Source organism: Lissotriton helveticus, chromosome 9 (genome assembly GCF_964261635.1).
Source record: "Lissotriton helveticus chromosome 9, aLisHel1.1, whole genome shotgun sequence".
NCBI classification, from domain to species: domain Eukaryota; kingdom Metazoa; phylum Chordata; class Amphibia; order Caudata; family Salamandridae; genus Lissotriton; species Lissotriton helveticus.
In genome coordinates, this window is record NC_136070.1 from 623,298,116 (window position 1) to 623,325,942 (window position 27,827).

At 47.5% G+C, this 27,827-nt stretch overlaps 1 protein-coding gene across 1 annotated transcript in view; it reads left to right on the forward strand.

The window, feature by feature from the left end:
* The window catches only part of LOC144781700 (cytochrome P450 2G1-like), a 322,006-nt gene that overhangs the window by 49,885 nt on the left and 244,294 nt on the right, over positions 1-27,827 (forward strand). Inside the window, exon 3 of the mRNA XM_078660675.1 lies at positions 17,032-17,181. Coding sequence (XP_078516801.1) covers positions 17,032-17,181 — 150 coding nt within the window. The remainder of the gene's footprint in view (positions 1-17,031; positions 17,182-27,827) is intronic.

Below are 27,827 nucleotides of genomic sequence, written 5' to 3' on the forward strand. Positions count from 1 at the left end.
TTATAGTTGAGTGACCTGCATGCACTGCTGCCCAGCCACGATGTGCACTCTGGGACTGCCTGTCTTCATCCAGGCAGCTGCTCCGTGCTGGCCACACTCGAGTCGACACTCCTCGCCCCCCCCCCGGCGCGGGCGCTCGCAGTCTTGGTGACCAGAGCTGACTGTAGCCGGCTCAGCTGCCACAGCCAGGTCAACAAGGTGCAACCTGCAGTGTTTAGCGTGGGGCGCAGCCGGCCGCCCACCTCAATCGATCATTCATGCCCCCTCTAGCGGCCCCACAGCGGCTGGCGGCCATGGCATGAGAGAGTCTCGAGTCTCGCCTGCACTAGTCTCTCTCAGATTCCCCCGCCGCTTCTGCCTACTTCCTAGTTCCTCCGGGAGTGACGGCACTCTGCGCCGGCACATTCGGATTAATAATCCCAGCCCCCATGGTGCCACGCTGGTGATTGACAGCTGCAGTATCAACTGCTGAGTGGGCAGCCCAGCCCCCCGTGTGTGTGAGTGTCTCTGAAGCCGCACGCCACCTCGCTTGCGCCGCATTCATTGTTTCCAGGGCAACACAGCAGGCAGCTGCCTGGAGTGCAGAGATACTATTTGGGAACTTGGCTCAGCAACCAGCACCTCTCTTGGAGCAGCAGAGAGCCGGGACACAGGCGCCGCTGGTGGCACGCCTGGCAGGTGGCAAAATGCGTGACAATGCATTTCAGTGCTGTGATGCGGATCACCGCACTGAAATGCGTGACCGTCACACCTGTTGCGTGACACTTGGCAGGACTGGGATATATATTGGCGTGGCGGCCCCTGGGGTTTGGCGGCCCTGTGCATGTGCACAGCCTGCACATGCTAAGGCCGCCCCTGCAGCAATGGACAAACGGACGGACTTCATTTTAATACGGTTCTTAAAATATTCTTACATTTGTGAGTGAGGTGTTTTTAAATTTAACTTTAATAGTCACTTAATTATTTTATCTCTGTGATTTTTTTAATTGTAATCAGTTTTATCGCATTATTGTGATATACTGAAATCTGGCTAGGGCAAGTACCAGATAGTGAGTTTGTAGCTGAGATGGTTGTGCGGAGTGTTGGTAGGTTGTGGCATGACAGCACTTCGTCTCTCAAGATCAAAACAGCTTACTTCATAGCAATGACCTGGGGTGAAGAGTAAACAATAAGGTTAGGAGAATGTGTTAGACACAGACTGTAAATATAAGCTGGTATAAAAGCTTTAGACGTGAATCACCATTAGCCCTCCATCCACATTGGCTAAATGATATGCCGCAAAATGTATTCAGAAATAGGCTCACAAAGGCACAATAGTTTATTTGGGATTACCAGGATGAAATGAATGTATTCCATAAGGTTTGACACTGAATTCCAAAGTTTCTTGGAATTGATCTTTTGATGGTAGATGAGCTTTGAGTCAGATGTGCAAAGAGTCCAAGTTAGTTAATCGTGGGAAGCCAAATTCTGTAAACAGTCAGCGCTCTTTCCCCAGTATGCATTGCACAGGGAGCGATTTGATAAATGCTGGTGCAGGTCTCACAGCTTCGTCTCTGCAGTCTATTGGGCACATTTGGGGAGACCTTGGTCTCTGACTCATTTTGAGGAATGGCAGTATTTTTAAGAAAAATTTAAAACAGAAGGTTGTTGCTGCTGGCCGTTGCCTTAACTGGAGTAGTCAGTCTTAATTCGGAATTAATTTACATTCAATAAAACAGAGTAGGAAATTGACACCAAGAATGTTGGCCATTTGAATAGGAGAAAATAATTAGCTGAAATACGGAAAGTGAGTATAATACTTTTTAGGTCTTGCCTTGCGTTGCAGTTCATGCACTGCTCGCTTTGCGAGCCATGCTGTAAACACTATAGCTTGGAAGCTTTGTAGAAGCTACGCCCACTCTCCACCTATCTTTTTGATTGGCTTAGATCCTAAATGCTACCTTCTGATTGGTTTTAGGCTTGTTAGGCCCTCCTCCTGACGGCCATGTTGTCATTTGGATCCTTCCCTGGCTACTGGCCCCTTTAATCCAACACCTTTTTCTTCCCTGTGTCCCCCGTCCCCTCCTGCAGTCTGTGACTTCTCGCCTCCCCCTTACCCCCCCACTCCCGTTCATGCACATCGGGATCTATGTGGAGATCAAGCGCAGCGATGGTGACTGCATATACACCTAGTCATTCACGGGCCTTTGAAAACCCTATACCCCTTTGTCTGTTAATACCTCCCTCCAGGTTTATGTGGCAGACCACCACCTTCAGTAAACTGTAAACCACAGAGCAGGCCAACTCTGATAAAGTGAGCAGCCTTGACTCTTACATCCTAGTGTTCTGTCATTGTTTTTAAGATTGCTAATGAAGTGTTCAATCATTTTTTTCGTTAACTCTTGTGAAAGTGATGGAGAGTTCTGCACATGCGCCTTGCACTTCCCGTGCACTTGCTCTCAGCAGTGGTATGTTTTGTGTCTTACCACACAGCACTATCTCTTTTAGAATGAGAGCACCCATGGCTGCCCTCAGATGGCATTTCAGGCTCCCTGGCATGTGCAGGAACCGGCTCTGGGGTTTCCCCGTACCACCCTGTCTAGACGCATTACTCAGGAATTTGCCGCCAAGCGTGGGGCAAGTCGGGACATGGCACCAGGCGGGGGTTTAAGGGGGCTTGGAGGCAGGCAGTCTCGTCGCTCCACTGGTGGTATATACTGGGTCAGAGCTCCGTGCTGCCAGTACCCCGTACCCTACCTACATCCGGACCCTTGGCTCTGCATCAGTACTGGTGAGTGCATGTAGACCTAGTCATTCACCGGCCTTTGAACACCCTATAGCCCTTTGTCTGTTAATACCTCCCTCCAGGTTTATGTGGCAGACCACCTTCTTCAGTAAACTGCAAACCACAGAGCAGGCCAACTCCGATGAAGTGAGCAGCCTTGAATCTTGGGTCCTAGTGTTCTGTTATTGTTTTTAAGATTGCTAATGAGGAGTCCGATCACTTTTTTTTGTTAACTTGTGGAAGTGATGGAGAGTTCTGCAGATGCGCCTTGAATTTCCAAAGCACTTCCCTCGGCGGTGGTACTTTTAGAATGAGAGCGCCCATGGCTGCCCTCAGATGGCATTTTAGGCTCCCTGCCATGTACAGGAACCGGCTCCGGGGCTTCGCCATGCTACCCTGTCAAGGTGCCACACTCAGATGTGCTGCCAAGCGTGGGGCAAGTTGGGACATGGCACGAGGCGGGGGTTTATTGGGGCTTGAAGGCAGGCAGTGCTTGTCACTCCACTGGTGGCATATACCAGGTCAGGGCTCCGTGCTGTCAGTACCCCGTACCCTACCTACATGGCTCCGCATCTACTAATACTGGTAACGCAGGTCTGTCACTCCTCGGGATCACTCAGCAGACCCCGAAGTTGGCCCTGGCTCTGTGCAGAGCAGGGTGGGCGTGGGAATGGGGCTGGTAGCAGTATTGGAGTAGTACTGGGGTGAGATACGAAGGAAGGAACTGTCCCAATGGTGGGTTGCAGGTTGTTACAGGGCCCACTGCATGAGGTACAGTGGGTTACAGGACACACTGCAGTGTGGGGTACATGACACACTGCAGTGGGGGCACAGTGGGGTACAGGACACACTACAGCAGCGGGTACAGTGGGTTACAGGATACACTGCAGCAGGGGTTACAGTGAGTTACAGGATACACTACAGCAGGGGGTACAGTGGGTTACAGGATACACTACACTAGGGGATACAGTGGATTACAGGAGACACTGCAGCAGGGGGTACAGTGGTTTACAGGAGACTGCAGCAGGGGGCATAGTGGGTTACAGGATACATTACAACAACAGGGGGTACAGTGGGTTACAGGATGCACTACAGCAGGGAGTACACTGGGTTACAGGATACACTGCAGCAGGGGGTATAGTGGGATACAGGAGACATTGCAGCAGGGAGTACTGTGGGTTACAGGATACACTGCAGCAGGGGGTACAGTGGGTTACTGGACACACTGCAATGGGGGTACAGTCAATCAATCAATCAAGAGTATTTGTAAAGCGTGCTACTCACCCGCTAGGGTTTCAAGGCGCTGGGGGGGGCTGCTACTGCTCGAAAAGCCAGGTCTTGAGTTGCTTCCTGAAGGAGAGATGGTCCTGGGTGAGTTGTAGGCGGGTGGGGAGGGTGTTCCAGGTCTTGGCCGCCAGGTAGGTGAAAGATCTTCCTCTGGCGGTGGTTCTGCGGATCCGAGGGACGGTGGCGAGGGCGAGGCTGGCGGAGCGGAGCTGGCGGGTTGGCGTGCAGAACGTGAGGCGGTTGTTGAGGTATTCGGGGCCCAAGTCGTGGAGAGCCTTGTGTGCGTGGATGAGGAGTCTGAACGTGATCCTCTTGCTGACGGGGAGCCAGTGCAGGTCCCTCAGGTGGGCAGAGAAGTGGCTGTGTCGGGGGATGTCCAAGACGAGTCGTGCTGAGGCGTTCTGGATGCGCTGGAGTCTTTTCTGTAGTTTGGCGGTAGTCCCAGCGTAGAGAGCGTTACCGTAGTCCAGACGGCTGGTGACGAGGGCCTGGGTGACCGTTTTCCTGGTTCCAGTGGGGATCCAGCGGAAGATCTTACGGAGCATGCGGAGTGTGTTGAAGCAGGAGGAGGTAACGGCGGTAACTTGCCTGGCCATCGTGAGGGAGGAGTCAAGGATGAAGCCCAGGTTGCGTGCGTGGTCCGTGGGCTTGGGCGGGGGCCCAGAGCAGGGGGCCACCAGCAGTCGTCTCAGGCGGAGATGGATGGGCTGAGGATGAGGACTTCCATCTTGTCTGAGTTAAGTTTCAGGTGGCTGAGATTCATCCAGTCTGCGATGTCTTTTATTCCGTCCTGGAAGCTGGCTCTGGCGGAGGTGGAGTCGTTGGTGAGGGAGAGGATCAGTTGGGTATCGTCGGCGTAGGAGATGATGTTGAGGTTGTGTGCGATGGCTGCGCGGGGGCTCATGTAGACGTTGAAGAGGGTGGGGCTGACCGAGGAGCCTTGAGCCTTGAGCCTTGAGGTACGCCGCAGATGATCTTGGTGGCTCCTGCGAGGAAGGGCGGGAGACTGACTCTTTGAGTTCTGTCGGAGAGGAAGGAGGTGATCCATTCCAGGGCCTTTCCTTGGATCCCGGCGTGGCGGAGGCGGGTTGTCAGGGTGCGGTGGCAGACCGTGTCGAACGCAGCTGAAAGGTCGAGCAGGATGAGGGCGGCGGTTTCCCCGTTGTCCAGCAGGGTCCGGATGTCGTCCGTGGCTGCGATGAGGGCGGTCTCGGTGCTGTGGTTCGCTTGGAATCCGGACTGCGATGGGTCGAGGGAGACGTTCGTCTCCAGGAAGGCTGTCAGCTGTTTGTTGACGGTTTTCTCGATGACTTTTGCAGGGAAAGGGAGGAGCGAGATGGGGTGGAAGTTCTTGAGGTCTGAGGGGTCTGCGGTGGGTTTCTTCAGTAGGGTGCTGATCTCTGCGTGCTTCCAGCTCTCCGGGAAGGTGGCGGATATGAAGGAGTTGTTGATGATGTCCCGAAGTTTGGGTGCGATGATGGAGTCGGCTTTGTTGAAGATGTGGTGTGGGCAGGGATCGGCTGGGGAGCCCAAGTGGATGGTGTTCATTGTGTTGGTGGTACCTTCAGTGCTGACCTGAGTCCAGGCGCACAGGGTGGTGGTGGGGGGTGTAGGTTCGGTGGTGGGGTACGAGTTCTGAGCGCCGAAGCTGTCGTGTATGTCGACGATCTTACGGTGAAAAAAGGTAGCCAGAGAGTTGCAGAGGTCTTGAGAAGGCGTGATGTCGTTGTTGCTGGCGTTGGGGTTGGAGAGCTCTTTCACGACATTGAAGAGTTCCTTGCTGTTGTGGGTGTTGTTGTCCAGTCGTTCTCTGAAGGATGACCTTTTGGTGGTGCGGATCAGTGGGTTACATGGCTTTTCAACCTCTTCATGGAACCACTCACCGAACTTCTCAGCTCATCGAATGTACATTACCACATGTACACGGATGACACTCAACTCTACATAAAGATCCACTCACTTGAGAACATCAAATCTCTCAATAGAACACTTAAAAAAACACAGACCTGGCTGGCTGAAAACCACCTGAAACTGAACACTCTCCAAACTGAATTCCTCTTAATCGCTTTCCCCAACCAATCAACCACCATCCTCGACTGGATGAACCACCTAAAAGCACTCAAAGGTCAACCTTGCATTATTGTGTCAGCAAAATCACTGGGAGTGACACTAGATAGAAACCTAAACATGCTAAAACACATCAGAGCCTGTACAAAAGGAGCACATTTTCAGATTAACGCCTTGAGAAAAATACACCCTTCCTGACCCCAAATGACTTCAAACATGCAGTTCAAGCTCTAGTAATCCCCAGAGTGGAATATTGGAGTGTAACTCTCTGCGGACTTCCCAGAGCAGCAACGGCCCCTTTAAGAGCTTCAATCAACGCTGCTGCTATACTCATCACTGGCTCTAAAAGAAACAGTCACATCTCACCCTACCTTCGAGCTCTCAACTGGCTACATCTCGAGGCTAGAACTTACTTGAAAATCGCTTGTATGACACACAAGGCACTACATCACAAAACACTGAGTTATCTATCTCAGAAATTAGTGCTATCATGTGGTAATAGATCCACCAGGTGCTCCAGCAATCTTCTACTGAAACCACAACGATTTCTCAAGAAGAAAACATACAATTGGTCCTTTTAAGGAATGGCTCCCAGCATTTGGAATGCTTTGCCCCCAGAAACGAGACTGAATCCCTCCACTGCATTCTTCAAAAAAGAAGTGAAAGCTATTCTCATGACTAAATTTACCTGATCTTTTTACATGTACATGTTACCTATAATATACCTGCTAGTACGGTTTAGAAATATATTTTTGCATTAGTCTCACCTAAACTTTTTCTTTGTGTGTATTTATTTACTTACATCGACCCTGTAAAGTGCTCTGATACCCGTAAGGGTCTTGTTCGCGCTATACAAAACTTTCAAATAAATACATAAAGGCACACGGCACAAGGTACAATGGGTTACTGGATACACTACAGCAGGGGGTACAGTAGGTTACAGGATACACTACAACAGGGAATACAGTGGGTTACAGGATACACTGTTGCACGGGTACAGTGGGGTACAGGAGACACTGCAGCAGGGGGTACAGCGGGTTATTAGACAAACTGCAGTAGGGGGTGCATACCAGGCGTGTCACGCAGTTTGGTGCTTACTTTCTCTCAATGTTAAAGAATAGTAGATGTTTCAGCACCCAGGCCAATGTGCTGCATAGCTTAATACAAATAAGGTCCCAAAGGCGAGATCGATTGCATTGCAAATGCCTGTTACTTCTTTGAGAGCACAATACGTCTCTCTCATACAGAGGAACATTGAATTAAGCCAATATAAAAGGTTTGCCCAATTACCTGATTTATTTCCAGGTGGAGACATATTTTGTGTAAACTGTATAACTAGAATTTCAGCTGATATGTTTAATTTCAGATGGATTGGTGCACTTTTGTATTATAAAAGTAGTCGAAACAGGGGCAAGATTGAACCCAGTGGGGCACCCACACTGATATACAACGAAATGGAGAATTCAACCAGCCGCATCCTAATAATTAGGGTTCAGTTGTTTGGAATTTTTCACCCCAGTTGAAGGCAGAGCCATCATTTCATTGCCCTCCTTTAGTCCATCACCCCCCCTTTTGTACCGCTTTGTTCGCCATAAGTTGGCAGGGTATGCTCAGACGTGAGTCCCTTGCTCACTTTGCCACTGGATTCAAGCAAGCCAAACTGAAGACGGCTGAAATGCCAGAAACCGGTCCTCCGAAGCTTGTTTCCGGTCCAGGGAAGGCATGGCTTAGCAGTTCGGGCTGGACTGTTCCCACGAGGCACAGGGCCAGGCTAATTTGCATATGGCCATGTCTGAACTGGGGTGGCAGAATGGGCTAAAGAACGGTGATGGATTAAACCCAGATCTGTTGACTGGGTGTGAGTATTTGATTGGTTCAGATGCTTCGTCCATCACCACCCCCTTTTGTACCACTTAGTTCGCCATAAGATGGCAGGGTATTCTCAGACGTGAGTCCCTTGCTGTCTTTGCCACTGGATTCAAGCAAGTCGAGCTGAAGACAGCTGAAATGCCAGAAACCGGTCCTCGGAAGCTTGTTTCCGGTCTAGGGAAGGCATGGCTTTGCAGTTCGGGCTGGACTGTTCCCATGAGGCACAGGGTCAGGCTGATTTGCATATGGCCATGTCTGAACTGGGGTGGCAGAATGGGCTAAAGAACGGTGATGGATTACACCCAGATCTGTTGACTGGGTGTGAGTGTTTGATTGGTTCAGATGCTCCGTCCATCACTACCCCCTTTTGTACCACTTTGTTCGCCATAAGATGGCAGGGTACATTCAGACGTGAGTCTCTTGCTCACTTTGCCACAGGATTCAAGCAAGCCTAGCTGAAGACGGCCGAAATGCCAGAAACCGGTCCTCGGAAGCTTGTTTCCGGTCCAGGGAAGGCATGGCTTGGCAGTTCGGGCTGGACTGTTCCCATGAGGCACAGGGTCAGGCTGATTTGCATATGGCCATGTCTGAACTGGGGTGTCAGAGTGGGCTAAATAACAGTGATGGATTAAACCCAGATCTGTTTACTGGGTGTGAGTGTTTGATTGGTTCAGATGCTCCATCCATCACCACCCCCTTTTGTACCACTTTGTTTGCCATAAGTTGGCAGGGTATGCTCAGACGTGAGTCCCTTGCTCACTTTGCCACTGGATTCAAGCAAGCCGGTCTGAAGACGGCTGAAATGCCAGAAACCGGTCCTCGGAAGCTTATTTCTGGTACAGGGAAGGCATGGCTTGGCAGTTCGGGCTGGAATGTTCCCATGAGGCACAGGGTCAGACTGATTTACATATGGCCATGTCTGAACTGGGGTGGCGGAGTGGGCTAAAGAACGGTGATGGATTAAACCCAGATCTGTTGACTGGGTGAGAGTGTTTGATTGGTTCAAATGCTCTGTCCATCACCACCCCCTTTTGTACCACTTTGTTCGCCATAAGTTGGCAGGTTATGCTCAGACGTGAGTCCCTTGCTCACTTTGCCACTGGATTCAAGCAAGCCGGGCTGAAGATGGCTGAAATGCCAGAAACCGGTCCTCGGAAGCTTGTTTCTGGTCCAGGGAAGGCATTGCTTGGCAGTTCGGGCTGGACTGTTCCCATGAGGCACAGGGTCAGACTGATTTGCATATGGCCATGTCTGAACTGGGGTGGCAGAGTGGGCTAAAGAACGGTGATGGATTAAATCCAGATCTGTTGACTGGGTGTGAGTGTTTGATTGATTCAGATGCTCCGTCCATCACCACCCCCTTTTGTACCCAAGAGTTTGGTTTTTCAAAGATCATGCCGTCCTGGAGAGTGGTGCCATCTTATTGTCATACTGCTTGCAGGTAAAAATCATTCATTAGGGTGAGACAAAGCTCTCAATTCATGTCACATAACAAATCTATCTCAATTAAACCAATTCCTGGAGTTTCTAGTGTCTCTGAGGAGCCAGTTAATATTCTTTGGAAAGCTCCCACCAGAGGCCACTACTTCGTACCATGTCTACGCTCATGAAATGTGCCAATGCAGTTTCAATGCAATAGGTTGTTTTTATTTAACCCCTTTGATGCGGATGACAAAGCCAGCTCGTCATGGGCGTTAACTGCGCTACGCGGATGACGAGCTGGCTTTGTCACAAACCGCGCGATTTTTAAATTTCAGCGCACAGCGGGAAAACCCGCTAGCGCGGTAGCGGTTAAATATTGTCAGGAGCCAGCTAAAAATATACTTTGGAGTATTAGAATAAATCCAACAACTTGCCATGGTTAGATGTATTATAAATATCCCAGAAAAGAAGTTATAGTACTTTCTTTTCTGATGAACTGAAATCCAGCCTTCCGGAGCTTCTCCTTATTGGCCAAACTTTGACAGGCTAAGTCAAACTGCTCTGATGAGGTGTGAAGTGGCCTGCATAGAGACATAGGACATCTGGTGGGAGGTGATCTTCAAGCGCAGAACAAAAGGCAGCGAAGGGGCTGGGTAGCCAAACTGGTCTTCAAAGAGGGAATGCCAGTTAGGACAGGACACAGGTTCACCCTTAGCCCCAGAAATTAAATTAGCAGAAGGGCTGAAAGAGGAGTGTTAGTGAAACTTAGCCACACCAGTGGGTTGGCTTAGCCAGATCTTAACCTCCAGGAGAGAGATTTTCCATTTTGGGTTTAAAAGAATGAGTGCTTTCTGGGACAAAAATATGACACACTTTGAAAGAAGTGTTTGTACCTTAGGGTGGCACCCTGCACCTCATTGTTCAGGGGTGCTGTGCTGCTTGTCATCAAAGAACACTGGATAAATATGGGAGAGCTGCCCAGAAACTCAGATCCCTGCCTGAAACTACTAGAAGGACTGCCCTGCTGAAACCTTGGCCTGCACCAAGAGGATTGCACTCTGAGTGACTGCACTTGCTGCACACCTTGGGAACTACAGCCCTAAGGATTTTGCCTTGCTTTAAAAAATAGTTGGACTTTACTCCCTGAGAGCAACAGGTTAAAAGAGCTCCAAAAGCATCATCTACAGCAAGAAGAACCCAGCTGACCACCTTCAGTTGGACTTTAAAAGGATTTGGCCAGGTGCATTGTGATTGCCCTTGTCCCAACATTCCAAGGAGCAACTCAGAGCTTCTGGAACTTTTGGTAAAAAGCTCCATAAGATTACCGATCCGTCAATAAAAGTCAAGCCCCCGATGCTGAACCACAACTCGGCCTGTATTTCTGGTTCATCTTACTGAAAGCTCTGGACCTCAAGATTTCCAGGATTTCACAAAGTCCTCGCACTGATCCAAGCCGCCATCGTCGACTCGAAACTCAGCCATACGAGGAGCCTCGCTCGACGCAGAGAGAAAAAGCTACAAAAAGAGACAGAAGGTAACATTTTGACTGGGCCCTACTGCTAAGTAGATCCGACCAGCACTCCATCGTGGTCGGCCTGAAACTTTGACTTTGTCCCGGTCAAGCGCGACCAGATATCCTAAAGTGGCGCTTTGCCTTTGAGGCACTAGAAAGTGTTTTTTCTTTAAAAATTAATATCTCCGGCTCCCTACATTGAATGTTTGCCATTTTGGTGTCATTGTAATCATAAAAACATTTCCTTTCTATTTTTATGAATTGGTTTTGGATTGTAAATGTGTGTTGTGTCTTCGTATTTTATGTATTGGTGCTTTAAATGCTTTACCCGCCTCTCTCCTTAGTTAAGCCTCCCTGCTTGTAGCCTGCTCCTGAAGGTTGAGCAAGGGAACAGGTGAAGGGCCGGGGCAGTAAGTCACATTGCTATTTCTTACAATGTGTCTATGGACAATGTTAGTAGCAGACAAGCCATGGCAAAGCACTAAAGAACAAGAGAGGCCAGAGGAAAATAGCTGCAGTAGGGTAGAGACACAGAAGACATCTTTGCCTTGAGCTGGGTCTCTTCCAAGTCCAATTTCCTTCATTCATAAGTTTTGCCACTGAAGTGTCAGTCGGTGAGAGAAGATGAGATCTTCATGGCAGGACCCAGCACACATCATGGCTCAGGGTAAACCAATCACTCATCCAAGCAAGGACATAACTGTTGCCCATGCCTTTCCATCTCTGTTCTTAATCACCAAACTCTTACTTCAGAAACATAGGGAGAACCTTATGGTCAAGTAAGCTAACTGCAACCATTTTCTCCCTCTGCAATGCAAGCAATGCTCTCAAAGCCTTCACACTGTTTTAGACCTAGGATATATTGGGATTACCTTATGACAATTTATGTGCGTAATTTCCAGTTGGGAAGAGATTTGACCCCTAAGTCTGGTCTCTCTGGACTCCGAATTTAAAATCCTAACCCATGGTGACACTCAATTTTAAATTACAGTTCGGGATGTGCCTGTTTTGAAAAGCTGGCATTTTCATACTTTAACAAATGTTGTCCCTGTTACCAGTCTTTGATCAGTGTGGCGTAGGTGATAGCTGAGTTTTGTGTGTTCCTCCTAGACAGCCATACACAATAGGAGCTTATGTGTGACTTGATGGGCCATCCTGTGAGGATGGGAGGGAGGAGCTGGACACAGCCTCACTGACACCTGAAAAGGCTGTGTGCTGTCCCCACACAAATGGCTACACATGCCCCTGTAGTGAGTTCGGAGCCAGGGCAGGAAGTGAGTACCTCTGTGCTTTTCAAAGACCTGTCTTTGAAGTCTCCCCCACTTTAAAGGCACATCTGGATAAAAGAACTGGAATTCAGACACCATCACTTCAATTTACTTCTGGACCTGAGGATAGTCTGCCCGGAAGAAGGACTACTGTGCTGCCGAAGGACTGCCACTCTGCTGGACTGCTGCTTTGCTGGACTCCTGCTTTGCTGTGCTGCCCTGTTGCCTGCTCTTCCCCTGCCTGGGTGAGAAGGACTGGACCAGCATCACTTGAACCCAGAGTGACTCCAAGGTCTAGCTGACTGGCTTCCTGATCTAAACTCTCAGGGACCTAAAACACTTCCACCGTATCTGTTTCTGCACCTGATGTTCTGCCATCTGTGAGTCTACCCTGCCAAGTGGTGCCACCCAGACCTGGACCCTTGGAAGTGAGGCCTGGGGTGCTTGCTTTAGTGAAACCCACGCATCCTCTCGCAAACCGACGCATCAGCACTGTTGCATGGATCAGAGTTGGCGCATCACCCCAGTTGTGTGGATCAAAACTGGCACATTGCTCCTGTTGCATGGATCAGAAGCAGCTTAATCTCTCCTGTTGCATGACCAAGACCGGCGCATTGCCTCTGCCGCGTCAATCAGCCCTGATGCTTCACCTCCGGACCCACCACTGAACAAGGTCTTTATATCGCTGACGCTGGCATCCTCGACGATGACGATCTCAATATCCCAGCTCTTCGCTTATTGGATGTGAAACGTCATCGCTGCGGAGCGGAAAATGAACGGCGCATTACCTCAGCGGTGGCCCATATCTTCAATATCGACGGTGCCAGGATCAAGGTAACTTTGTTCAACGAGTCTCACTGCGTCCTTGTAACCAGTCCGTACTCCATCGAGGTTGGACTGAACTATAAATTTTGACCCGGTCCGGCATGGTCAAATATCCCAAGTGCTTATTGCTTCTAAGCGCTATTTTACAGTTTATTCTATACACATTCATAGCTCAAGTTCTACTTGTTGGATTTTTGTTTTTTTAATCTTGAGTTATTTATTAAATTATGTTCTATTTTTCTAACCTGGTGTGGAATCTTTTTGTGTGGTCTTTTCACTGTTTTACTGTCTGAATTGTTGCACAAGTTCTTTACACATTGCATCTAAGTTAAGCCTGACTGCTCTCTGTCAAGCTACCAGAGGCTAAACACAACATATTTAGGGTTTGCCTGCTTCTTACCTTGACTAGGATTGTGGTTGCTGTTTGCCTAGGGCGCATACCCCCAGTCAACCTACAACCCACTTTCTAACACACTGCAAACTATCTTAACCAACTCACTCATAAATATTAATGAGGTAGGAATCTTCTTGAAAGTCCTTGTGAAAAGTTGTGAATGCTGGGTCGGGGGACTGCATTGGACAGAATGCCTCTCTCCCAGAATATGCCATTTGTTGTGTGTAGTTGCGAGCTGATTCCTGTTTCATTATTAGTAACCTGGAGTCTGTTTGCAGCTTTTTGCAAACAGTCTCTTTTTGGTGTGAGGGAGTTGAAAATCCCATGCACCACAAAAGGGAAGGGTGTTCATTTTTGTGCAAGTGCATACTACTAAAGTCCCTCCTTTTATACCTTGCAGTTTTTTGCATCTGGTTTGGCCTAGAGCACAAATTCTCTCTGTTTTCCGCTGTTGGCTCTTTTTACTAATGATGCACGTTTGTGTATATTTTTTGACAAATGACAAAGTGATTTTGTAATTTTCGACTGACAAATACAGTTGCATGACACTATATTGAGGTCGATAATATACACTTACTGCAATATTACTAGATCGCCTGCTACTACATCATATTGGTGAATATATAATTGCTGCACTTAAAGACACATCTATGTGCCTATATTTACCTTGCAAGATCGAGATTGGGTTGATGAAATATATGAGATGTTATTGTCATATGATGTAATATATGTCATATAATGGGACATATATATACACACTTTCACCAATGATGTAAGTTTATCTGCTGCACAGATACACTGACTTTCATCATAGAGACCCCGCAGACAGGCAGAGATATCTAAATGTAGATGGTTCTCTTTTACCGGGGAAGTAGAGGTCAGGGTCTCTGTTGACCTGGTTGGGTGGCAGGCTGCCTTCCATGGACTTTGTAGTCCCTTAATCCTTTTTATTTAACCCAGCATCTCAAGATTCCACCATCGCATGAATGAAAGGCTTTGAGTTTTGGAATTTGCAAACACTTTTCAGATTTTGATTTCTCAGCTACCTTTTTGAGATTTTACACCAGTAGGGCTATTTGAATGTGTAATTCCAATTATTGGTGCAAATAACTTTAAGAAATGGACCAGATATGTTTCTATCTATTTCAGTTGCCCTCAACTTTCTTTAACTGTATACCTTGTTGGAAGCCACCCATTTAATGTTTAACTACATACATGAACATACAGATTGTCATTATTATTATCTATCTTGCTGATAATCAGGTTTTGCAACATCTTAGATGTTCACCTCCTTTATCTCAGGATTCTTCACAAACAAACTGCATGCAGTTGAATCTTGAATCAATTGCATTTTTTAAATTAAATATCAAAGGCCCTCCTTAAAAGTCTGTAAATGATTGCATGCTTTCATGCGTCAATTTCGTTATGCCTGATTATTAGTTCTTAGGTAAATTCACACCTGTGTTTCTTATGAAAAACTGACTAGGAAAACTCACATGAGACTGGCTGCAGCATACATTGCTTACCCACCCGAAAAAACTGCCCCTTCTCTCCTCTACTTCACTGCCCCCTCCCCCCTTCCCCACCCCACACACCGGCCATGCATGCATTTCACACCTGCTCTGAACAAGTGGTAAATGTAGGTGGAAACCCCCCTATTTAATGGGATATTCCATGTGGCTTTACAGGTGAAAAGCATGCTGTGGAGAAACAGCGCGTACCAGGTTGGGAAGCAAGAGAGAGATGAGTGAGGGTAAACAAGGGATAGAGTGTTAGAGCACTCTGAAGAACAAGACATGCTCTCCCATGTAGTGCAAAAACAACATATGACATTCTTAAAAGTAGTTCCATGACTTTAGCAGTTGGAGGATACACCGTATCCAAATAAATGCAAGTGTAAACACACTATAAGCGAAAGGGAGAGGCAAACACAGAATAGGGAGGAAAGCTATTTAATAACGGACAGGGAAATGAGATTGTCCATTACAACTCATACCATTACAACGCATAATACTTTTGGGGCAACACTAGTGTAAGTGTTGGATAGTGTAGGGGTAAAAAATACTGGGGCATATTATCAAGCAGGGCATTAAAAATTATCGCCCTTTTAGCGGCAGAATATTGCCGCTAAAGCGGCGATAATGGGCTTGATATTATGGCCTTGTGAATTCCAATAGAAACCCTTGTTCTGGTGTTAACATGGGCTTCTATTGGAATTCTCCAGCACATATTATCGAGCCCATTATCGCCACTTTAGCAGCAGTTTTCTGCCGCTAAAACGGCGATAATTTTAACGCCCTGCTTGATAATATGCCCCACTATTCCCACTCTATTGAGTGCAACAGTAGGGTAAGTGTTGGTGGTAAAAATTACTATTCCCACTCCAGTGAGTGCAACAGTAGGGTAAGTGTTAAATAGTGTAGGGGTAAAAATTACTATTTTACCTTATAATGCATTGTAATGGCAAATGTTGTAGTGGCATGCGTTGTAATGGCATGAGTTGTAGGTACATGCGTTGTAATGGCTGCGTTGTAATGGCATGTGTTGAGAAGGATGTTGCGTTGTAATGACTGCATTGTAAAGGTAGTGCGTTGTAATGACTGCGTTGTAAGGGTTTCTTCCCATACTAAATTAAGAAGGATGGATGCTATTTAAGCCAAAAGTAGTGTGGCATCATATGGAGTAAAGCTGCCTGTTTGTTAAGCAAAGCCAGGTGAGTATTGCCTTTCAAAACCTAGCAGCGTCTAATTTCATGGCAGTGGAGAGGATACAAATAAACCCACTTAGATGTGTATCATTTGCATTCATACAGTGATGAAAAAGAAGAGAACAGGATGATTTCTTCTTGTAATTATTAACTTCCTGTTCAGGCTTAGAACATATTTATAAGCCTCTCTTGATAGGAAGATCTGAGACCCCTGTGGTTCTACAAACCTTTCTGAATATAACCACTGTCATTAAGAACCCCCAAATATCAAGCATGCTCGTCTGTACTGATGAACAACATTGTTATTCACTGAATGGCTTTTCCGTAGGCCATGATGGTAGTCATACAAGTTGCTTCCTCCAAAAATGTGACTTCATTGTGGGCTGTGACTTCCCTCCAAATTTGTATTATTAGGTAGAATTATGTCCCTCAAAATAGTATCATCAATGGTCAGTTATTCACTGCAATACAATGGTGGCATTGAAGGGCTGAGGTATTGCCCAGATGTGATATTGGCAGTGGGCAAGTGAAGGTCCCACATGTGGTTGGATTAGGTTACTCCAAAAGTAGAGTTAGGATAAGCGGTGGGTGTGTTTACTTGGGCTCTTGAATACCCCAGTTCTACTCTGTCTATGGCTGTACCTATGCCAAGTAGAATGTCTGCCTCTTCCAGGTGATATTCATGAAATTGAAAGTTCTGAGTTTTACATGTTCCTTTTCTGTTTCAAGTTGTTACATGTGCAGCTAACCAGGAATAATGTGGAGTTAAGAAAACTAAAATCTATTTTATGAAACAGGCAGAAGTGTAATGTTGCTCCAACACTGCCCAACAATCATAACTCTTCAACAGCATGGTTTTAGCTTCTTAAAGTAACATTTTGTTTCTGAGAATAATCAAGTTTGTATTTGTTCTAGGTGTTGTAGTTAGCAATGGAGAGCGCTGGAAGCAATTGAGGAGATTTTCCCTCACGACTTTAAGGAATTTTGGAATGGGGAAGAAGAGCCTTGAAAAGCGGGTCCAAGAAGAGGCTCAGTTTTTGGTGGAAGAGCTTCGAAAAACTAAAGGTACTGGACCTAACACAGAATGAAATATTAGTCATAATCCCACCACCAAACCACACAAGTGCAATATCACAGTACATATGCAGAATAATAGAATACTATCTTTAGCCAAAGACAAATAATGCGTCCTTTGGCACTTTTCAGGTGGGGGTGGATTAGGATATGCTGAACAGTAAATCTGCACTAGATTGCAGGCCTGGCTATTTCGCTCTAATTTTAGAGTCTGTAAAGTATTTTAAAGCAAACTGATTTCTTACAATTCCATATTGAATTTGGGCTATTATTTTGCCTGTGAGGTATAATTACAAGTGAATATCTTGACAGCGGTCATACATATTTTCAGGTCTGCCAAAAAGTTCAGATAAGGACATTGTAGTATCTTTATTTTCATAGTAATAGAGTTTAACAAACTATATTTTGCCCATGAAACGTTTTTTTTTTTTAAACTGGCAAACTCAGTAGATTGGATTTGAATATGCTAGCATCCGACAATGTGGGCATGCATGAGTGCATTTTGCATGCGTTAGTACATTAAACCCCTGTCAATTGACTTTTTTAATGTTGGTAAAACATCATATATGCAACTTGGGGGTGTTTCCCTCAAACTCCAGAAAGGAGCCTGTCCAGCTCCAACACAACACAGATAGCTGGGCCAGTATTTGGAAAGAATTATGTTTCTGCAGCAGACTTTTTTAAACATGAAGAGTGCATTTAAGCCATAGATAAACATGTTGTCCATCAAATAAAGAAAACAGATGTTGGAGAATTTTTGAAAGACTATTTTCCATTTGCAACCCTTGTAATCTGAGATATGCAGTTTCACATTCGTACTGAAAAGCATGATCCTACAATAACAAAAGAATTGGCTTCTCAGGGATCTCTGCAATAACCTGATAAATTCAACCTTTCGTCTTTGTGAAGCAGATCAATTGGGAACTGTTATGTTGAGTAATCCCATTTGCTACTCATAGAACATCAACACACACACACACAAACACACAGATCTACAGATCTGAAAAATACAGACTGTTGGTGCAGTTTTAAACTGACATTTTGACCTGCCAAAATAAATCTTTTGCCAGGGCTCAACATTCCTTTTTAATAAATATCAGTCACTTCTACGATAGACTATGAACAGCCTACAGGACAGGAAGCAATGTATTTAAAATGCAGGACATGCACTTTTAAGTATTACATGTCATTGTAGTAAATAATTCATGAATTCGTTTTTCACTATTCCAAGCCATACCTCTCCAAAAAGATAACATTGGAGTTACTTTATTATATTTATGAAGCTGTAACTTCCCATTCGGAACAGTATAAAAAGTTTGTGTTTGATGTCTTTGGAATTGTAATAAAAATCATCTTTTATGGTGAAGACATATATTTTGTATTACAATTTTGTAAATGCTAATTTTAGAATTTGCAAAAACAACAGTTGATAGACAGAATGCAGAACAATGTCATACATTTACCCCAGTACAGAGATCTGGGCCTAAATCCATTGTTTTTTTGCTCACATTGCCTTTCCAGTTTGAACCCAGCCATATGAAAATCAGTCTTGACCCTGTGCCTCATGGGAACAGTCCAACCCAAACTGTCAAGCCAGGTCCCCCCTGGAATGAAAACTAAGTATCCTAGGACCGATTTCGGGGTTTCATCCCTCTTCAGCCAGGATAGCTTGATTCCAGTGGCATGGAGAGCACGGGACCCACATCTGGGCATACCCGTCCCACTCGGGGTGACAAATGAAAAAACAACAGTTGATGGACAGGATGCAGAACAATGTCATACATTCACCCCAGTACAGAGATCTGGGCCTAAATCCATTGTTGTTTTGCTCACCATGGCATTCCAGTTTGAACCCAGCCATATACAAATCAGTCTTGACCCTGTGCCTCACGGGAACTGTTTAGCCCGAACTGCCAAGCCAGGTCCTCCCTGGACTGGAAACATGCATCCTAGGATCGGTTTTGGGGTTTCACCCCTCTTCAGCCAGGATAGCTTGATTCCAGTGGCATGGAGAACACGGGATCCACGACTGGGCATACACGCCGCACTTGGGGTGACAAATGCAAAAACAACAGTTGATGGACAGAATACAGAACAATGTCGAACATTTACCTCAGTACAGTGATCTGGGCCTAAATCCATCGTTTGTTTGCTCACCATGTCATTCCAGTTTGAACTCAGCCATATGCAAATCAGTTTTGACCCTGTGCATCATGAAAACAGTCCAGCCTGAACTGCCAAGCCAGGTCCTCCCTGGGCTGGAAACAAGCATCCAAGGACTGGTTTCATGGTTTCACCCCTCTTCAGCCAGGATAGCTTGATTCCAGTGGCATGGAGAGCACGGGACCCACGTCTGGGCATACCCGTCCCACTTGTAGTGACAAATGCAAAAATAGCAGTTGATGGACAGAATGCAGAACAATGTCATACATTCACCCCAGTACATAGATCTGAGCCTAAATCCATTGTTTATGTTGCTCACCATGCCATTCCAGTTTGAACCAAGCCATATGCAAATCAGTCTTGACCCTGTACCTCATGGGAACATTCCAGCCTGAACTGCCAAGCCAGGTCCTCCTTGGACTGCAAACAAGCATCCTAGGACCGGTTTCGGGGTTTCACCCCTCTTCAGCCAGGATAGCTTGATTCCAGTGGCATGGAGAGCACGGGACCCACGTCTGGGCATACCTGTCCCACTCGGGGTGACAAATGCAAAAACAACAGTTGATGGACAGAATGCAGAACAATGTCATACATTCACCCCAGTACAGAGATCTGGGCCTAAATCCATTGTTTTTTTGCTCACCATGCCATTCCAGTTTGAACCCATGTGCAAATCAGTCTTGACCCTGTGCCTCATGGGAACAGTCCAGCCCGAACTGCCAAGCCAGGTCCTCCCTGGACTGGAAACAAGCACCCTAGACCTGTGGGGAGTCTGCCAGGAAGAAGGATTGCTGTGCTGCTGAAAGACCTGCCAATATGCTGGACTGCTGTCCTGCTGGACTACTGCCTTGCTGGACTGCTGCCTTGATGGCTTGCTGCCCTTCTCCCCTTATGCCCTCCTGCCTGTATCAGAGGGATTTGGACCTGCACCTGAAGCCAGGACTCCTAGAGTGATGCCCAACATCATTATGAGGCCCCTTATGTCAGCACTTCCAGGGCTCAGTTGGAGAAAGCAATATTACAAGGCCACATACATGTCATCTTAGAAGGTGCACTGATCCACACTTTCTATTACAGCTCCCACATGCCTCCATTTCGGTGAAGCAATTTCTTGACACCACAGGACCACCTTCTCATAAGAGGCACATATCAACCTTCAAGGTACAATTTATGCATGTCTTGTGTACAGAAACAATGTCACAACATGGCATGCTTGCCATCTGAGGGGCATAGAATTGTACTAAATGGCATGTTAACAAAAGAAAACTATAATTAATAACAATGCATGGGCACTGCAATTGAGGTACTTCTTCATAGGTATAAAAACACAACTGCTGACAAATCAAATGCTTATAAAGATCAAGATCAATGTAGAGCACCCGCCCCTTCTTCACTGCACTGTTTATAATTCTAATTTTGTGATTCCATTATATTGAGTTAAAAATAAAACATGTCTATAGTCAGACCTAAATATTTCATGCTCGAAAAATACATTAAGGGATTGAACAGTCCATTAGAATTGGTTTGCAGATGTTATAAATATTTTTTGCTCTAAACAAGGAAATTAGTAACTTGATTCTCCCTTTGCTACACATACAAATAGCACATGTGTATGTAGAATGCAAAGGCTTACAGTGAAAGCATGTTAATTCCTCTGTGGACACTGTAATGTCTTGAGAGTATGTGCGCTAGGACCTCATGGCTCTGGGCGGACTCAATAGAGGAATTGCGTAATTGCCTGGGAGATGTTAAGGTGTGGTTAATAATGGTTATGATGTCATGGGAAAGCAATATGTGTGTTGCATGCTGAAGAATAAAGATGTCTGTTACTCAGCTCCATGTGTTGCGTGTTCATTTGTATTGCTCCCGGACTGGGGAAGATGCAACAACTGGTGACGAGTAGGAGATTCGCGCCCCAAAAAAACAAGATTGCTTTCCCTGAGAGTTTGCAACAAAACAGCTACCTTCTTGTGCAAGCCATGTGTGCCTGAAGTCGATGCTAAGCACCGTGCAGTTGATGTAATTGGAGTCAAAATCCAGCTCCAGCCCATACACGACCCTTTGAAGAAGTTAAATATCTCGCAGAGGAGCACAGTTGGAAACTCCCACCAAAACGCAAGACCTCTGCAATTCCCTCGCCTCCTACTTCCACAACAAGATCGCGGACATACACAACAGCTTCAGCACTCAACCGACGCACGCCACGACTGAACCACCGCCCCCCACAACCACCCTCCGCGCCTGGACCCCGATCAGTACAGAAGACACCGTCCACACGATGAACTCCATCCACTCCGGTTCTCCGACAGACCCCTGCCCTCATCACGTCTTCAACAAGGCCGACGCTGTCATCGCACCCCACCTGCGGGACATCATCAACACCTCCTTCGACACCGCCACCTTCCCGGAGAGCTGGAAGCACGCCGAACTCAGCGCCCTACTTAAGAAGCCATCAGCCGACCCCACCGACCTCAAGAACTACCGCCCCATCTCGCTGCTCCCGTTTCCGGCTAAAGTCATCGAGAAGACCGTCAACAAGCAACTGACCGCCTTCCTCGAGACGAACGGCTCCCTCGACCTCTCGCAGTTTGGCTTCCGGGCCAACCACAGCACCGAGACCGCCCTGATCGCTGCTACCGATGACATCCGAGCCCTGCTCGACAACGGAGAAACAGCGGCCCTCATCCTCCTGGACCTATCCGCGGCCTTCGACACTGTCTGCCACCGTACCCTAGTACAGCGCCTCAGCAACGTCGGAATCCAGGATAAGGCACTGGAGTGGATCATCTCCTTCCTCGCCGGAAGGACACAGAGAGTCCGCCTCCCCCGTTCAGATCGGAGGCCACCGAAGTCATCTGCGGCGTCCCTCAAGGCTCCTCGCTCAGCCCAACACTCTTCAACGTCTACATGAGCCCCCTCGCAGCCATCGCACGCCAGCACAACCTCAACATCATCTCCTACGCCGACGACACCCAGCTGATCCTCTCCCTCACCAACGACCCCGACACCGCCAGAGCCAACCTACACGAAGGGATGACAGACGTTGCCAAGTGGATGATGAACAGTCGCCTGAAACTGAACTCGGACAAGACGGAAGTCCTCATCCTGGGATCTTCACCCTCCGCCTGGGACGACTCCTGGTGGACCCCCGCCCTGGGCAGCGCACCCAAACCCACAGACCACGCACGCAACCTGGGCTTCATCCTGGACTCCTCCCTCTCCATGACCAGGCAAGTCAACGCCGTCTCCTCATCGTGCTTCAACATCCTGCGCATGCTACGTAAGATCTTCCGATGGATCCCCACCGAGACCAGGAAGACGGTCACCCAGGCCCTCGTCACCAGCCGTCTGGACTACGGCAACTCCCTCTACGCCGGAACCACCGCCAAACTCCAGAAGAGACTCCAGCGGATCCAGAACACCTCAGCACGACTCATCCTGGACATCCCCCGCCGCAGCCACATCTCCGGACACCTGAGAGACCTGCCACTGGCTCCCGGTCAACAAGAGAATCACCTTCCGGCTCCTCACCCACGCACACAAAGCCCTACACAACCAAGGCCCAGGATACCTCAACAGCCGCCTCAACTTCTACGTTCCCAAACGCCAGCTTCGATCGACCAACCACGCCCTCGCCGCCGTCCCCCGAATCCGAGAGCCACCACAGGAGGAAGATCCTTCTCCCACCTGGCCGCCAAGACTTGGAACTCCCTTCCGACCCACCTCCGACTGACCCAGGACCACCTCGCCTTCAGGAAGCAGCCCAGTGCCTTGAGACCCTCCGGGTGAGTAGTGCGCTATATAAATGCTTTGATTGATTGATTGATTGATTAAGGCTAAATGAAGAGATACTGAGTTACTCAAACTAAACAAAAGACAACAGCAAAGGCAACTAGAAGCAGAAAAAGCACTCAGCGTCAAGGATGAAGAAAGTGCAACACGATCTTTGAACAGGCAGGATGACCCAGGGTCGAGCACAAAGCTGTACATATGTACTGTACAGAAGGTGCAGATTCACGTGCACAATGAATGCTGTCAGAACAGCAGTTACTCTCAACAGCTGCAGATATGTGCCCAAAATACATGGCAGCCACATTTCTGAAATCACCACCGCCATTCAACACTATTAAAAAGCAGAACATTGGCCCCAGGTGGACTGCATGGATCAAGACATTTGATTACTTCATAGATGCCCTAGATAAAGTAGCTGACAAGAAAATCATTAAATACTTAAAGAACCTTGCTGTTGATGGAGTAAAAGATACACAAGACAGCCGGCCAATCTGACATGTGCTCTTTATACTTTAGGCAACTGTCTGCAAGTCAGAATGGCCCCACCCTCATACTCGAAGTGCACTTAAATGGTAAGTTTAAAAGACATGATAAATAAAATCTCAAAGGCTGATGCAATATTGTACCGTCAGATCAAGGAAGCATTAGGATCCAAATTCAATCTGATGCTGAATGTCGACTTTGAAAGGTACCTTTTCAATCAAGTGAGACAACAAGTAGGTGAGACGATGAATGAGCTTGTTGAAAGACTTGATCTGCTATCAAACACTGTTAGTTTAGTGAGTTTAATGACAAAGAAGCCAAGCACCTCAGAGTCTTCAATGGCTGTCTTTCAGACTCATTCAGAAGATGCATGTTGAGAGGGATGCTCAGTTTAGAGTAAATTCAAATCGCTGCAAGAGTCGATGAAAAAGTGGATCAACAAGCTAGGTATGGGTACATTTTATATTTGTAGCTTTGACATGAGACATAGGAATTCTTGGGCTAATAGAGAAGGGTTCAGACTCTAAACTGGATAGCTCATTAAGGAAACCTTCTCATAAACATGTGTTCACTTTTTTTTTGCTCACTTACCAGCACAGTTGTGAGCTCTGGTGTCATGTTTTTCAGAACTTAGTGTGCAGTCGTGCATGGTTCCCACTGAAGACGCAAATATAGTTAATTCGTATTTTTCTGTACTTCAGATCTGCTTTGCAATTCTTTGTTCAAACTTGTTTTCCAAAATAGCTGTTGCATTGCATGCAACATATGGGTTGTACCAATAAATGAGCAGGTCCTTGTGTCAGCTCTCCCTCGTTGTCTTATTGCAGCCCATGATTGTGCCTAGCTGCCTGGGCTGGGCCGCTACTGCTGCCAGTCCTCCACCACTGTCTGTCCCCTGCCAGCCCTGCGTGTGTTTGTTTCCTGCCTTTGCCTGCAAGTGTGTGCCAGTTTAGCCTTCTTTTTCTGTAAGTTTAGTGAAGTGTGCCAGTTTAGCCTTTGTTTTTCTGTATATTTTGAGGAGTGCGTGCCAGTCTTTTAGTCATTTTCCCCTGCTGAATGTATTGTGCTTCCTGCTGCACTTGTTCCCACTGTATTTTTACTGCCCTCGCATAATCCTGCCTCCCACTGCCCAGTGCCCCTCCCAGCCCCAGGACCTACTTAATGGAGGCCACAGCATGGCCAAGCAGTGGGCGTGCCACTGGCACGCTGATGGATCACTCCCAACGCCAGGAGCCCTGGCCCCATGACCACCCACCAATACTCTATTGCAGAACTCCTTGCCCTCAAATGCCTCAAAAGCTGTTGCACCTCATCTCCTTGATCAACAGAAGGACCTTTTTCCTGCCCCGGCTGCCACTTTACATGTAACACAGGAACCGCCATTTGCACAGGACCGCACACCAACCCCACCCAGCAGTCCACGGACATCCTGGAAAAGCTTCAGTGCATTATGCTCAATACCAGGTCCCTATGTGAACAAATCACAGAAATATGGGACACTACAACCACCACCAACTTGATATTCATCACCGAGACCTAGCTCAAGCCCTCCACATCCCCCAAAATCACCACTGCCCGACAGCTACAAGATGATACACCAAGACCAAGCCAACAAACACAAAGGAGGCATCGCCATTGTCCACAAAGTTATCCCTCCAAAGCACCATCACTGAAAATGAAACAACAACACCAGTCATGGAACACCTCAATTTCCAACTTTGGACTGATGACAAGACAGCCGTCAGCCGGACCCTCATCCTCCTGACCACCTGGGCCCCACCCAGACTTCTGCAATGCCATCTCCGAATTCATTGCCCCCATTTCCTGGAAAGCATGAGCAACATCGGCCTCACCCAGTTGCTCACTTGCCTCGCCCAGGCTTCTGCAATGCCATCTCCAAATTCATCGCCCCCTAGTCATCAAATCCAAGCATACATCTTCCTCAGTGACCTAAACGACCACAAGGATGCCAACTCCAACAATCTCCTGGAAAGCATGAGCAACATCGGCCTCACCCAGCTGCTCACTTGTCCCACCCACATCGCAGAACACCCGCTGGACCCCATCTTCACAGCCAGAGACAGAGTCAAGTTCAGCCATGTCTCTGTACTCACCTGGAACAACCACATCCTCATACACTTCACCATCACAAACCCACCCGAGCACCACCACCAAGCCCCCGGGTGCCCTCCACTGCATCTGGAATAAAGTCACAGAGACCCAGTGGACATCCACCCTCAGCACTACCTTGCCTAAAACCACTAGCAACCTGGAACAAGCAGTCCAGAATTTCTCCACATGGTTCCCCGGCTGTGCCGACATAGTTGCTGCCATGAAGATGGCCAACACCAGCAGATCAACCAAAAACACCAGCTAATACACACCAGAACTCCAGACATTCAAATGGGAATGCAGGCAGCTAGAAAGACAATGGTGCTCCAACAGGGACACCACAGACCTCGCCACCTTCAAAGCAGCCCTCAGCAAATGCCACCACCTCAGAATGCCTAGAAAGACGCCCTGGCAAACTGCATAGAAGCTAGCGCCAACCACACCAAGGACCTCTTCAGCATTGTCAGAGAGTTCTCCTATCCATCAGTCATCGAGAATACAGTACGCCCTTCCGAAGAACTCTGTGACATGCTAGCCAACTACTTCCGCTACAAGATTTTCACCATCTGCGGCAATCTAGACCCATAGTCCACTTACTTCGACACCCTCCTGATGCAAACCGACACCCACGACCACCCGCTCACCACCTGGATGCCTCTCAGAATGCAACAGACCACCACCATCATGACCTATATCCACTCTGGAGCACCATCGGAACCCTGCCACCAACATGCCTTTAACCCCGGTCACAAAGAAATCAGCAGCACTCTCACCACCATCTTCAACAAATCCATCTCCATGGCCACTTTTCCTGAAGCATGGAAACCCACAAACGTTGGACCACTTCTCATGAAACCCTCCGCCGACCCCAGCAAACTCAAGCTACACAATTACACTATCTCTCTCCCACAAACTACCGCTCGATCCTATACCAGTATCAAATCCACACATCACCAATACAACACAAACCCACATTATACATAACCTTAGTCCCTTCATACACACCCTCCCTGTCCATGCAAAACACCAGTTCTATCCTCTACATACTCCCAACAGACCCCTTTCCATCACCACCAACCCTAAACTAAATCTGCTCTTACATCATCTACCAATAACACCCTCCTCTTTTTACCCAAAACACACAATCCTTATACTCAACCCCACCACACATATTACCTCTTCCTACTGCCAAAGCTAATGCAAACAGCCATAACCCCTGTTTATCCCCCTCTTACATACCTCATGCAATCTCCTCCAACACAGGGTACCCTCCACTTTACCATCCAACTTCCACTCACCAACAGCACTTTACATCCAAATCCTTCATAGAAATTCACTACATCAATATCTCATCCCACTATTCCACAAAAACAAAACATAACACACACACCAGCATGTCAACATCTCACAAACACACAATTTCATGCTACATTTTGTCACAAAATAGAAACAAACATCCACTCCCACCGTCATGACTACACAAATAATACAAATTAACTTAACTCCCAAATTCTCTAGCTTCATGAACACCTTCCACAAACACCACCACACAACAACATTTATTCACCTGCCTCTCATCCATTGCACGTTCTAGAGCACAGGTACTCATAGTATGGCCCGGCAAGTCTTCCTTGGCGGCCCGTGGACCTTGCAGACATCCTACCTGTGTTTTGACATTTTTTTTTAAAATGTCCGCAAACACTGCTGGTCTTAGCAGCGCTCTATGGGGTCGGGCGATTCCAGCGAAGGTCAGAGTGGAGATGCAGGGGCGCTAAGAAGAGGTGAAATACAACAAAGCCTCATTAACAAGGTAATGGTCTTTTAAAGACTTGTGAAGTACTTGAGTTGCGTCCGGGAAGCTGTCTCAGCCCTGGCTGACATAGGCTGACACACTCGCACGCCAGGTGAGGTGACAGAGGGAGGGAGAGGGAGGGAGACGAAGGGAGAGGGAGGGGGGAGGGAGAGAGAAGCAGACAGGGGGAGGGAGACAGAGGGTGACAGAGAGAGAGGGAGACAAAGAGGGAGGGAGACAGAGAGGGTGGGAGACAGAGGGGGGAGAGGGAGGGAGTGGGAGAGGGAGGGACGGG